The sequence below is a fragment of the Orcinus orca genome, chromosome 12 (genome assembly GCF_937001465.1).
Source record: "Orcinus orca chromosome 12, mOrcOrc1.1, whole genome shotgun sequence".
In the NCBI taxonomy this organism is placed as follows: Eukaryota; Metazoa; Chordata; class Mammalia; order Artiodactyla; family Delphinidae; genus Orcinus; species Orcinus orca.
In genome coordinates, this window is record NC_064570.1 from 47,975,964 (window position 1) to 47,990,559 (window position 14,596).

The following is a 14,596-nucleotide window of genomic DNA, read 5'->3' on the forward strand; positions in this document are numbered from 1 at the left end:
GCTCTGCGGCATGTGGGATCTTCCCGGACCGGGGCACGAACCCGTGTACCCTGCATCGGCAGGCGGACTCTCAACCACTGCGCCACCAGGGAAGCCCAAACTTTTCAATTTTGATGAAGTCCAATGTATCCATTTTTTTTTCGTTGCTTGCAATTTTTGTGTTATATCTAAGAGGACATTTCCTAATCCAACATAATAAACGATTTTTTTTTTTTTTTTTTGGCTGTATTGGGTCTTCGTTGCTGAGCACAGGCTTCCTCTAGTTGCAGCGAGCAAAGGCTACTCTTTGTTGCGGTGCGTGGTCTTCTCATTGCAGTGGCTTCTCTTCCTGGGGAGCACAGGCTCCAGGCATGTGGGCTTCCATAGTTGCAGCCCGCAGACCTTAGAGCGTGCAGGCTTCAGTAATTGTGGCGCATGGGCTTAGTAGTTGTGGCTCACAGGCTCTAGAGTGCAGGCTCAGTTGCTGTGGCACACAGGCTTAGTTGCTCTGCAACATGTGGGATCTTCCCGGACCAGGGACTGAACCCATGTCTCCTGTCTTCAGAGTTTTATCATTTTAAGCTCTTACATTTATTTAGACCTTTGGTCCATTTTGAATAAATCTATATATACATATAGTAGAGATGGGGGGGGTCCCGCTTCATTCTTTTGCATATGGATATTCAGTTGTCCCAGGACCATTTATTGAAAAGACTATGTTTGCTCCATTGTATTGCCTTTGCTCCTTGATCTAAGATCAGTTTACTATATGTATGTCTATTTCTGGGCTCTCTATTCTCTTCCATTGGCCTATTTGTCTATACTTTCAGCAGTTCCCACTGTCTCTATTACTGTAGTTTTACAGTAAGTCGTGAAGTCCTCCTACTGTTCTTCAATATTGTATTGACTATTCTGGGTCTTTCCCTCTCCATATAAACTTTAGAGTTGGTTTGACAATATCCATAAAAACCTTGCTGTGATTTTATTTCAGATTGCATTGAAACTATAGATCAAGCTGGGAAGAACTAACATCTAGATAATACGGCCACTTTCATATACATGAGGAAAGCTGTGCACACTGCTAACCTGAATAAATTCTGGGATTCTGTTACAAAGAAATAAAGGAAGACCAGATGCTGGCTCAAGTAATTAGCAGTCTCTCCACATAGAGACTTCATACCATTTGGTAGAAAAAAATAAGCTTTTGATTAAACAAAAGCTGACACTAAAGTCATATAAAAATTGGGAGCATACACACTTATGATTTGGAAATGCTTTTAATCAGGGTAAGTTGTTTTCCAAATAAACAGTAAAAATTTACAAAACCTACTGAAGGAAAAAATTCCTCGTCCTAGAACATTAGTTCTCTAATCTGTCACAACAGTTACACCTCCAACAGCTGTGAGATATAATTAACGTGAGGAGTGTTTTAACTTATTAGTACCAGGTTAAACCATATAAAATTGCAGAGTTTTATAGTCAGAAACAAATATTGGTAATTTCATATAGTTCAACCTGTATCAAAGTGTGTGACTAATTTACTTAAAAAATACAAGTTAGGGTAGATCTAGGTTATCACCATAATATTGTAGAATGTTACAGCTGAATTCCAACCATCTTTATTCAGTGGGAAAGAAGTGAAATTACAGCTGGAATATCAGAACTGTACCTTCACCCTTAAGCACTTCTGAATTCTTTTTCTGTTCTCAGGAGTAATACTGACATTGGTAGACTGGAAAATGGCCCCCCAAATGTTTTTATGCCATAATTCTCAGTTTTATGCCTGGTTAAATTACATGGCAAAAGGGACTTTGCAGATGGGATTAAGATTATAGACCTTGAAACAGGGAAGTTACCCAGATGTGCCCAGTGTAATCAAATGGACCTTTAAAAGAAGGCAGAAGGGTCCATCATCAATAGGATTATGGAAGAAGCAGGAGAGATTCAAAGACTGAGAGGGACTTGACCATTGCTGGCTTTGAAGAGAAGGGGACCATGAGTGAAGGAATGCAGGCAGCCTCTAGAAGTGGTTTGGCTGGGAATGGCTCTCAGCCAACAGCAAGGAAATGGGACCATGATCCTTCAGCTGCAAAGAACTGAATTCTGCCAACAACTGAATGAACGAGGAAATGGAGTCCCCCATGCCACATCCAGAAGAGAATGAAGCTCTGCAAATACCTTGATTTTAGCCCAGGTGAGACCCGTATCAGATGGCTGACCTACAAAACTATAAGACAATACACTTGTGTAGCTTAATACACTTTAGCCACTAAGTCTGTGGTAATTTGTGATGGCTGCAATAGAAACTCACACTTACCTTAGTAAAACCCCCATTTTAAAGGACTCATCACAGAAGGGTCCCTACAGTCATTGAAACCATATTTTTAAAAACTCGTATCTGGTCCTTAATGATTCTAGTATATTAAACTATATTATAATTGGAAATGTGTATATAGCCAACAAAAATAATAAAATTGTGAACTGAAAACTACAAAGCCAGTTATTTTATATAAAAACTCTAAAAACATCATGACTAGTTTTTATGAGAAACATTTCATCTAGGAGTGATTTCTAAGGCAGTTTCTTGAGTTTCCATAAAAACAGAGCCTTCTGTCTCAGAAGAAGGGATATCAATAAGAGGACCAGAATCCTCTATATCCAAGTTTGGTGGTTTCTCCTGTTCATAACTCAGGTTTGAATTATCTTTCATTTGAATCTCTTGCTCTTCCAACTCCAAAGATTTATCTGGGTCTGGAGCTACAACTTCATCCTCTTCATTTTCATGCAGAAAACTACAAATCATGTTGGGTCTACAGGAGAAATCATTTTCCTTGATTTGCAGCCATTCCACACCACCTAATGGAGGAGGCAGGGGGACAAACCAAGAAACATGAAAAAGGAATTTCAGTTACTTACATATATTTTTAATTGTTCATATGAATATTTATCAAAATAAAACCCCAACGTAAAGAAAGGAACATGGTGCCTGTACCTACTGATAAATGATCATGTAATTTCCATCTTACATGGAGACCTTGGAATGCCTATAGGGTATGCATCATCAAAATCACTAAAAGTAATCAACTTCAGTTACTATTCCAAGCCCTTTTCCCAGAGTCCAATTCCCAACTCATTCTGAGAGATAACTGAGCTCCCACTGCCATCTTTTGTCTTGAAGAAAATTTTGTCACTTCCCTACAATTTTCTCCCTACCCATTCAGTTTTCATAATACAATGGATGATACCACTCTATCATCTTGAGTCAACATTTATTTGTCATTTTGAGTTGAAAAATCCGATTGTGAAATAAGACACCTCTCCAAAAAAAACCCTTGAAAAAATTTTTTGTTCCTTTCCATACTCACAGTCAAAGCCCTTACCTGTCAATGAACTCCCATAATCGAGAATTGCTCCAGGGACTTCCCTGGTGGTCCAGTGGTAAAGAATCCTCCTTACAATGCAGGGGAAAACGGGTTTGATCCCTGGTCAGGGAACTAAGCTCCCACATGCTGCAGGGCAACTAACCCCGCATGCCACAACTACTGAGGTCGCGCGCCTCAACTAGAGCCTGTGTATTGCAAACTACAGAACCCACGCACCCTAGAGCCTGTGCACCACAACTAGAGAGAAGCCTGTGCACCACAACGAAGAGCTTATGCGCTGCAACGAAAGATCCCAAATGCCTTAACGAAGATCCCGTGTGCTGCAACTAAGACCTGACACAGCCAAAAATAAACAAAATAAATAAATAATAAATAAATCTTAAAAAAAAAAATTGCTCCAATAATGCTAGCCATTTTTTTCTTTCATCCTTATGACCCTTTCAGTTAAGTATTTTCAATGGATCCTCAATTCCTATAGCCCAAGCTGTTTACTCTCACCTTCAAAGTTCCATTAGATATCTGTAAGATATACCAACCTATCTTGTCACCCTGTTCACGCATTCATCTGTTCCTATCCCCATTCATAAACTAACTCTTCTGCAGCTGTTTGTTGAAACATCCTTACTGTTGATCCCATATCTTTTCTCATGTATTACTACTATAAAGTCTCCCTCTTTCAAAAATCGATTTGTTCTTTCCCTCCAGGTCAGCTTCAACTATTGACTTCATAGTTTTTTCTTGCTATAACGTCATTCTCCTAGTCACCAAGTTTAAAACCTCAAAGCCATCCTAAAGCCTACTCTGTTATCTAGCATAATACTTGGCACATAACAGATACTTAAAATAAGTTGAATGAAATGGGTGTCGAGTCATAGTCATCCATGTCTGTTTCAATGTGATTTGCTTTAGAGTACAAGTTCCTAGAAAGGACCACATTTCCTGTGTATTTTGTTCTGCCTCCAGCATCTTGCCATGTTTGGCAAACAGCCTCCAAGATGGTCCCCAATGATCCTCACCTTTCTGACAAGCACGCCGCTGTGCCGTCCCCTCCCACATGGAATAGGATATCACAGAAATGACAGAATGTGACTTCTAAGGATAGTTCATAAAAGACATTGTGGCTTCTACCTTGTTCTTAAGGATCACTTGGTCTGGGAAAGCCAGCCTCCGTGTCAGGAGGGCACTCAAACAGTAGTGTGAGGAGGTGAGGAAGTGAGGCCTCCTGCAACAGGCAGCACAAACTCACCAGCTATGTGAGTGAGCCATCTTACAATTAGATTTTCCGGCCCTACTCAAGCCTTCAGATGACTACAGCCCAGCCAACACAATGACTACAACCTCATGAGAGACCCCAGCCAGAACAACCTAGCTAAGCTGCTCCCCAATTCCTGATTCACAGAAACGTGTAAGATGGTGTTCTGTTGTTGTTTTAAGCCTTTATGTTTAGGGGTAACTTTTTATGCAGCAACAGGTAACCAATACAGCCTTGAATAGTTCGTTACTAATTTATTTGATTGAAAGATACACACAAATCTTCCCAAAGATCTATTAGATTATTAAGAACTATAGGAGAGGAAATTGTATAACTTCCTTTAAAAAGAATATCTAAATGATAGCTAAGCTATCTGGTATGTATCTGCCTTTCGAATTCATTCTAGAACTTCAAGTGCCTACTTCCTATTATTTTTGGAGTGCCTAAAAAAAGGGATAATTGTGGAATATATAAGAACAAAGATTTGTTATATAGTTACATGTAGCTGGTATAATTAATTTCTAAATGATTAATGTACCTTCAAATGTTTATTCCTTAAAATATAATAAATCAAACCATGAATATTCATCAATAGGGTCTCATTTACTAGAGTTTCAAATACGTCTTTGAGCAATAAGCCTTTTTTTTTGGGGGGGACAAACACCTTTATTCTGACTGTGTCACAAATTCCCTAGGGCAAGAGAAAGAGGTTGGTGTGGTGAACAATGGGCTTTTAAACCACCAAGTGTTTATTTGCTCATCTCCCCAAACATGCGCCTGCTATGGGTGCAAGAAGCACTGGCCTAACGTCTCTAGTGTGGGATGACGAGCAACTGGAGAAGGCTAAATGGATGCTTATTAAAGAACGAGACACAGGACTAACAACTCTGGTCCTAGAGTCCCTCCCACATATAAAGCCAGCTTCTTCCAGCTGTGAGCATCTTGGGGAAGGTTACTGCATCTGCCAAAAGTTCAGGAGATCCTATGGGGTTACTCCTTGGGAATCGAGAACTGCTATCATCATATCTTCTGCACTTACAAAGAAGTTTTAATGAGAGAGAGAGAGAGAGAGAGAGAGAGAGAGAAGTAGTTGCTGAATTCCCTGGGGTTGAAATCATGTCAAGTTTCTTGACAAACTCCTCACAATCGTTTCCAATGCAAAGAAGATAGAAATTTCTTATATGTCTCCAGTGCCCCCTGCTATGTGAGAATTCAACTCAATTTTAAATCTATGTTTGGTACTTTTCATGGAGTACCCTCAATTTTAATATACTTTACCTATCACATATAGTTATTACTACAAAGTACAAAGAACATCCTGGCAGCAGTGTTTCATAAAGCCAATACTAAATCACCTATTTTCAGAGAACTAAGTAAACTAACCTATGTTTTCTTCTCCTTCCTTCTTTTCTGTCAGAAGAGTTCTTGTCATGCTGAGCTTCTTCATCGTGTGGCATTTATATTTTAGCACTGTTTTATTATTGCCTTCTGCATCCACTAGAATATAAAATGGACACTATTATACTGCTTGATGCCATCAAATAATCATGTTAAGCCTCAATGATTCCAGTTTCCTCCAGCTCCAAGCACAGAGAAATATCAGATAAAATACATAAGAACAAAAGGCACAGTGAACTCAAAGACAACAAACATCTCTACGGGACAGAAACACAAAGTGAGATTAAAGCTATGGGCCTATTAGGCTCCAGCTCAGAAGCAGGAAAGGGAGGCCAGGAATTTGGCCTTACAGGGTAATGAGGTCGAAAACTCTGCCACTCAAAGTGAAGGACCAAAGGTAGACCTACTGCTTGAAGCCGGACTGGAGTGGAGAACATTACCGATCATGAAAGAAGATGAGAAAAAAACCACTGCCAACCTGCTGCTGGGGGTCACAGCTTTATAAAAACTGTGGGCGTAGGCAGGAGGGAGGATGAGGCTCTGTGCTAAGGATGTGAAGCACACGGAAAACTTCCACACCCTGCCACTGTGTGGCTGATACTACACTTTAGAAAGCAACACAGTGACATCTATTAAGTTCAACTACATGAAACTGTCGCTCTTCGGCCCAAATTGGTAATTTCATATGGTTGAATCTAGTACACACACTCATCAAGACATTTTTACATATATGCAAAAGGAAACATAAAAATATTCATGGCAGCATTTCTGTAGTGAGTTAATAAGCATAATTATGAAAATGGGCTCTGGAGCAGACCACCTGGGTTCAAATCCTGGCTCTGCCTCTTATTTTGTGTATGACCTCGGGAATGTTACTTACCTCTCTGTGCTTCAGTTTCTTCAAATATAAAATGAAAACAATGGCATCTACCTCATAGACTTGTGAGGATTCAATGAGTTAATACTTATAGCACCTAGAACAGTGCCTGACATACAGAAAGCACTCAATAAATTTTAGTAGTTATTAATAATTACTGGTAAAAACGGAAGCAACCTACATGTCCATAAATTGGAGAATAAACTGTGGTATAGTCACAAATAGAATCTTAAGCAACAGGGAAAACAGATATATATCAACACGTATAAATCTCGAAACATCTCTAATGGAAAAAAGACATAGAATAATATGTATAATATGCTATAACTTATATCAAGTGTGAAAATACACAAAGTGCTATTTATTGTGTGCGCATACATACATATGTAATATAAAATCAGGTATAGGAAAGAAAAACACCAAATTCAGGAGAGTGATTAACTCTGAAGACAGAGGAAGGGAGTAGGTTTGGAGAGGGGTATACAAGGGGCTTCAAAGGTATGTGGAATGTTTTTTAACTACCTAACCAAAAGGGAGGATTTGATACAGCTAGACAAGGGGTACATGAGATCTTATAATTTTAATATCCACCATACATAAGTATGTTTGAAATATTTCATAGTAAAAAGAGTTGAGTCAACATAGCAATCACTTACCATGTTCAACATTTTCTTCAAAGATAACACAGGTCCCAAGAGTGTCTGTAGAAAAACATGAAGGCAACTTGTTGAGAAGTAACAGAGCTACTTTCTTTGAAAGGCATATAAAAAAAAAGGGAGTTTCATCTCTCTGACTTCCTCCTACCTTCATACTCTCCAGCAAAGACATAGCTGTCCACTTGCAGAATGGGCTTCTCAGTATCAATTCCCTACAACAGAATATAGGATCATTAAAAAAATCATCATTAGAAAAAGCCTTGGGGGTGGGGGGAATGGGTGAAGTGGGGGCTCAAACGATACCAACTTGCAGTTACAAAATAAATAAGTCCTGGGATGTTTAAGAACATCATGGTGACTATAGTTAATAATACTGTACTTTATATTTGAAAATTGCTAAGAGAATAAACCTTCAAAGCTCTTACCAGAAGAAAAAAAAATTGTAACGATGTGTAGTGATGGGTGTTAACTAGACATGTGTAGTGATGGGTGTTAACTAGACATTGTGGTGATCATTTCACAATATATGCAAATATTGAAAACGTTGTACAGCTGAAACTAGTATAATGTTATATGTCAATTATTTCTCAATTTAAAAAAGAAAGCACAAGGGACTTCCCTGGTGGTACAGCGGTTAAGACTCTGCGCTTCCACTGCACGGGGCACGGGTTCGATCCCTGGTCAGGGAACTAAGATCCCACATCCCACATCCCGCATGCCGTGTGGCATGGCAAAAAAAGAACAAGACGTTTACATGAAACCTTGCTACCAAGGAGACTGATTTCCAAAGCTGGGGAACCTTTGGAGCTTCTTGTCCTAGCAAGTAAAAGATAAGCTAAAACTGCTCTCATCACAGCAGCTACAAACTGAAGACTACTTAATTCATACCCAAGTAGCAAGGTCTATTTCAATCAACATCCTCTTCAACATAAAGTAAGAACAGAGGAAGTTTTGTCAAAAATGCTCAAAAGAGGGCTTCCCTGGTGACGCAGTGGTTGAGAGTCCGCCTGCCAATGCACGGGACACGGCTTCGTGTCCCGGTCCAGGAAGATCCCACATGCCGCGGAGCGGCTGGGCCCGTGAGCCATGGCCGCTGAGCCTGGGCGTCCGGAGCCTGTGCTCCGCAGTGGGAGAGGCCACAACAGTGAGAGGCCCGCGAACTGCAAAAAAAAAAAAAAAAATGCTCAAAAGATTTTAAACATAAAACAGACGGTAACTCCCGGTACCATAGCTCAAGTCAACAGTACTCGGGCCTCTCACCACCGTGGCCTCTCCCGTTGCGGAGCACAGGCTCCGGGCGCGCAAGCTCAGCGGCCATGGCTCACGGGCTGCACGAACCCGCGTCCCTGCATCGGCAGGCAGACTCCCAATCACTGCGTCACCAGGGAAGCCCTGAAGTCCTTTCTTTTTTTTTTTTTTTTTTTTTTTGCGGTACGCGGGCCTCTCACTGTTGTGGCCTCTCCCGTTGCGGAGCACAGGCTCCGGACGCACAGGCTCAGCGGCCATGGCTCACGGGCCCAGCCGCTCTACAGCATGTGGGATCTTCCCAGACCGGGGCACGAACCGGTGTCCCCTGCATCGGCAGGCGGACTCTCAACCACTGCGCCACCAGGGAAGCGCCCTGAAGTCCTTTCTTAATAGGTATTCTCTCTCCCTTCTCCACACTCTTTTTGTTTGTTTTCCATACTTTATTTTTTGAAGTTTTTAAAATTTTTTTTATTATTTTTGCGGTACGCGGGCCTCTCACTGTTGTGGCCTCTCCCGTTGCGGAGCACAGGCTCCGGAGGCGCAGGCTCCGCGGCCCGTGGGATCTTCCCGGACCGGGGCACGAACCCGTGTCCCCTGCATCAGCAGGCGGACTCTCAACCACTGCGCCTCCAGGGAAGCCGCTTTAATTTTGTTTTTTACTGAAGTATAGTTGAAGTACAATGTTGTGTAATCACTGCTGTACAACAAAGTGACTCAATTGTACATATATACATTTTTTCATATTCTCCATTATCATTTATCACAGGATATTGAAATATAGTTCCCTGTGCTATACAGTAGAACCTTGTTGTTTACCCATTCTATATATACCAGTTTGCATCTGTTTAACCTCTGTGTGCATATCTAATTATCCTCTCTGCCCTTTGTGTTTTACTCACTCTCCTCACTATATAAAACGGTGTATTTTTTCAAAACCTAATGTTCCATATCAAAATGCTTTAACCCTCCAAATCTTTACCTCTCTCCAGCCACACAGGCAGACACTCAGGCAGAGTTAGGCATTAACTTTCTCCCAGCTGCTCCCACAGTCCCCCTGTACTCCTGTAATTGTCTCCAGCGTTCACTGCTTTGTTCACGTGAAATTAATATATCAATCTTAGGGACGGGTATATTTCACCACTCATTCTTGTTTTAAATTTAAGAAAATCTACAACAACCCCCCAATTCTACAAGACTCACCAAAATCTTGCATTTATTTTCACATTTTGAGAGAAAGTCTGAATCAATAATTCCTGATAATTCCACCAGAACCAACTGCTCCTGGTGGAAGAAAGAGGAGTTAAAGGCGCTAGCTTGCGAGTGTGCAGGAAGAAGCAGGCATTAACGAGAGAAGCCAAACCTCCCCAGTGCAACGACCCCACCTTTGTGAAAACTAGGTCCTGCTTTCAACAAGAGGAAGCGCGCGCCGTTACTTAAGGTAACTTCCCTCCTTCCCCCTCGAACTTCCGTGTAGCCCATAAGGCTGGGGCCAGCTGCCCGCCGCTCCGCGCGCCCTGAGGCACAATCCCGCCAGGAGCCCCCGCAAGCCCGCCGCGTCCCGACTCCCTTCCCCGCACACAGCCGAGCAGCCACCCTCTCCACCGCCGCGCGGGCTTCCGCCGTCGCACTCACTGCCTCCTCCTCCTCCTCCTCCTCCTCCTCGTCGTCCCAGTATCCCCGACTCGGCTCCTCGGCCACCGCCGCCATGCCGCCGCTCCTCCGCGCGGTCTCCGAGCCGTGGGCCCCGCCCGCCGGGGCCGCCATCTTGAGTACGGGCAGCAGCTTCCGCCCCGCCGCGGTTCCGACAGCGCCAGTTGCTCCTGCCAGCACGCGAGATGGCGGCTCCCAGGCCCACGTGGAGCCTGTTGTCCCTGTCCCGAGAGCCGGAGCCGGGGCCCTGGCGGGTCGGCCGGGCAGGTCCCGCGACCTAGGGAACCCTCGGGCTCCCGGCCCAGCTGGGACGAGAGCACTATGGAAGCCGAGGGGTTGAAGTAGGTGCAGGCAAGGAGGCTACGGTGCGCGAGGGAAATGGAGAGGCCTCGTGTGGCCCCAGCCTACAATGCTTGGAAAGAAATTCCTAATGTCGTGTGAGCACTGATCATCAATTCAGGTTCTCCACGAGCTAAGTAAAGGGCAGTCCTCAGTGTTCCACGTATCGGGCGCCCACTGCGCGAGGAAGTGAGCTGGGGTTTCAGGCCGCTAGGAGAGGTAGAATAAGGGACCAACCAATGCTAATCAGATGGCCCTAGGTGCTGTAAGAGACCCAGATTGTTTGGGGAGTACAGTAGACTCCGAGAAGTGAAGTTTTGAACAGGATTTTCTTAAACTAACCTCATGGATTTTTCTGATTATAAAATAAATGATCTTTGTACGTGAGACAGGATGATCTACCTTCAAAGAGCATGAGGTTTGGGGTTTGATACCCGTCCGGTTCTGCTGCGTTACTTAACAGTAAGCCTTTAGGCAAGTTGGTTATTGTGAGGATTAAATGAGATAATCCCACTATTCACATATTAAGCACTAATGTGCATTTAATCTAGTATTAGTAATAATATATAAAAATTTAGAGTATTACAACTTTTAAAAAACGTTTTCCGGGGGAATTCCCTGGCGGTCCAGTGGGCAGGACTTGGTGCTTTCTCTGCCGTGGCCCTGGGTTCAGTCCCTGGTCCCGGAACTAAGATCCTTCAAGTCACGCGGTGCGGCCAAACAAAACAAAACAAAGAAAACAACGAGGGGACTTCCCTGGTGGCCCAGTTGTTAAGTCTCCGAGCTCCCAATGCAGGGGGCACGGGTTTGAACCCTGGTCGGGGAACTAAGATCCTGCGTGCCCTATGGCACGGCCAAAAAATAATAATAAAAAGTAAAAAAAAAAAAAAAAGTTTATTAAAAAAATCAAAAAACCCATTTTCCTACACAATATATCTTTCCAGCTTCTTTCTACGTAAACACATTGTTTAAAAAACTCATTTTCCTACACATATCTTTCCAGCTTCTTTCTACATAAACACATTGTTTATGTGTACATCTGTTTTAAACTTGCTTTTCTCACTATATGTAGTATTATGGATGTTTGTCCATATTTTCCATGATAAATACAGATCTATGTGATGGTATTTATTGTGCAATATTGATATTGCACAACACTTTAGTAAACATCTTTGTGCATTTTTACCCAGTTCCTCCATTAGATGAATAGGATTTCGTAGCTTAAAAAAAGTGGGAAAAATCACTGGACTTGTTAGCAGTTGTAGATTTGAATTATAGCTCTGAAATATAAGAATTGTGACCTGGCACAAGCTGCTGCACTTTCTCATCCCCTGTGTTCTTATTTATTAAATGAGGATAAAATTATTCATCTTCACTGTATATATTTTTTTTGTTTGAAGATTAGATCATGTATCTAAAAGTGCTTTGTAGGGGACTTGCCTAGTGGTCCAGTGGTTAGGACTCCCTGCTCCCAATTCAGGGGCCACAGAGTTCCATCCTTGGTTGGGGAATTGATATCCTGCATACCTTGCAGCGCAGCCAAAAATTTTTTTTAAAAAGTGCTTTGTAAATTGAAAAATTATATAAATTGTCAGATTTTATTGAAGGTTCAGGGAAGATAAAGAGGAGAAGGACAATCCAAGCTGAGGGAGCAGCAGACAGTGAAGGAAGGCTTGAGGAATGAAAATATGTTTTACGAGGTCAGTGTAATGACTCAAGATGTCCCTTTCAAATAAACAAACCTCATACTTCTAGTCGAGGTTATTATTGTTTACTATTTAAGACATAATTATTATTTTTATTTTGAATGATTTACGAAAGGATAGAGACTGAAAAGTAAGCCTTCCATCCCTGTCCCCCAGCACCCCTTTCTATAGGCAATTAGTGCTAGCGGTCTAGCCTTTCTAAGCAGACCATAGGTCTTGACACTTCTCCAGGGTGCTGCTAGGGGAATGAGGATGCACCAGTTTACACTCCTTCCCAGCCTAAGGAAATCTCATTTATTTCCTCCAGTGTAAATAAAGGCACCTCTTCCCTTTTACCTCTCAGACATGTAGCATAATTTCCTCAGTGAGCTCAGACTCTAACAATAGATGGGAAAAGCCACGGTCTTCAAGTAGCTTCAGCTTTCCATCCTTTAGACATCCAAGACAAAGGAATACAAATGGCCTGGCTGCCCGCTTGGAAGAGATCAAGGGGAAAATGTAGTGTACTAGTATCTCCATAAATTATCCTGCCATATTGATAAAATCTTTTGGAAGAAATCAAACCTGTCTTGTTGATTTTAAGAGTCAAAGGATTCTGTTCACACCCTAAGTCAATATAGCCTAGGGGCTTGAGGGCTCAAAGTGTTCACTGAAAAGAGATTCGGAGGCAGTGGCTCTCCCAGTACCCTGGAGATTTTGTGTGGTTCCCGTGGCATTGCCAGAAAGGGAGCGGTGGTGAGAGGAATAAAGGTAAACACCTGGATGTTGTTGACATTCTGTAAAGGAAGAAAACTCATTTCAAATGTTCTAAGTAATGAATTTCTACTGCTAAGAAGTTGGTAACAAAATGAGGGAAGATTTACAAGTCAGATTAAAAAGAGCCAAGGGGGCTTCCCTGGTGGCGCAGTGGTTGAGAGTCGGCCTGCCAATGCAGGGGACACGGGTTTGTGCCCCGGTCTGGGAGGATCCCACATGCCGCGGAGCGGCTGCGCCCGTGAGCCATGACCGCTGAGCCTGCGCGTCCCGAGCCTGTGCTCTGCAACGGGAGAGGCCACAGCAGTGAGAGGCCCGCGTACCGCAAAAAAAAAAAAAGAGAAGAAAAAAAAAGAGCCAAGGAAGAGATAAATTACATGGTTTTCTACAGCCATAGTTGGAGCTAATATAGAAGAATCTATGTAATTTGGTAGGAGGGCCAATTGACTTTAATTGTAGCTAATAAGAGGAATCATGAAAAAAATTCAGAACTATGATTTCTGAGAAACATAAATGAAACATAAATGAGGTTGTCGTGGTCAATATTTAAAAGCCTGCCACTAGGAGGAGACAAATGAACTAAAAATTGTTTAATCTGGTCTTCCTTTAGAACACATTTTCTAAATTAAGAAGAACCTATATGAAAATTATATTTAGTAGCAGAATTCTAGTAAAAGAGCCTTTAGTGAGTGTTAACATTTTGTCTTAAAAAAAGATTTTGCACTTAAATAATAGTTTATATTCCATTAGGTGTTTCTTTTTTTTTTTGAAATCCATTTCTTACTCCATTTGAAATTCAAAAACTAAATGCTAGACCAGCGGCCCTCAAACTTCAGCTGCATCAGAATCACCGTGGAGGGCTTGCTAGAGCGCAGATTGCTCAGCCAGAGTTTCTGATTCAGCAGGTCTGGTATAGGACAGGACGTAAAATACACATTTCTAACAAGTTCTCAGGTGATGCTGATGTTTCTGGTCTGGGGAACACACTCTGAGAACCACTGTGCTAGCTAAATGGCTATGGAAGTAAGCCACATGCCAACAACCAGATTCAATTAAAATACTGAGAACATACTAATCAAAGCATTTCAGCTTGCAAAAAAGTAACTTAGTATCAGAAATAAAATTGGAGTGATCATTTTTGGAGGGCTTTGAATCAAAAGAAACCAGCTTATACTTAATTTGGTAGCAGCGTGGCACTACTGGAGTGTGTGATGAAGTAAAATGGCACATACACACAGACCGAGGGCAGAGAGACCAGGTGGGGTCTACAGGGATTCTTCTCAAACCAGAACACAGATACGCCATGTGAAGCTCCTGATAAACGTAGAAAATGTTCTCAAAGCATCAGTTTGTCT

General features: G+C 42.2%; 1 protein-coding gene across 1 annotated transcript; it reads right to left on the reverse strand.

Annotated features, from left to right (window-relative positions):
- Positions 1-1,237: 1,237 nt before the first annotated feature.
- On the reverse strand, positions 1,238-12,835 carry GTF3C6 (general transcription factor IIIC subunit 6). Its single transcript, XM_033418653.2, has 7 exons — positions 12,825-12,835; positions 10,426-10,762; positions 9,994-10,074; positions 7,694-7,757; positions 7,546-7,590; positions 5,998-6,111; positions 1,238-2,835 (listed from the first exon to the last, which is right to left on the reverse strand). Exons 1-7 carry the CDS (start codon positions 12,833-12,835, stop codon positions 2,534-2,536), a joined length of 954 nt encoding a protein of 317 aa, XP_033274544.2. The 3' UTR covers positions 1,238-2,533.
- Between the last annotated feature and the right edge of the window lie 1,761 nt (positions 12,836-14,596).

Bases quoted from the DNA above. Each gene is read 5' to 3' on its own strand.
- GTF3C6 (XM_033418653.2), bottom strand. The intron at 7,591-7,693 runs GTAGGAGGAAGT...GTTTTTCTACAG, and splicing joins CTTTGCTGGAGAGTATGAAG to ACACTCTTGGGACCTGTGTT. The intron at 2,836-5,997 runs GTTAGTTTACTT...CTCCTCCATTAG, and splicing joins GGAAGGAGAAGAAAACATAG to GTGGTGTGGAATGGCTGCAA.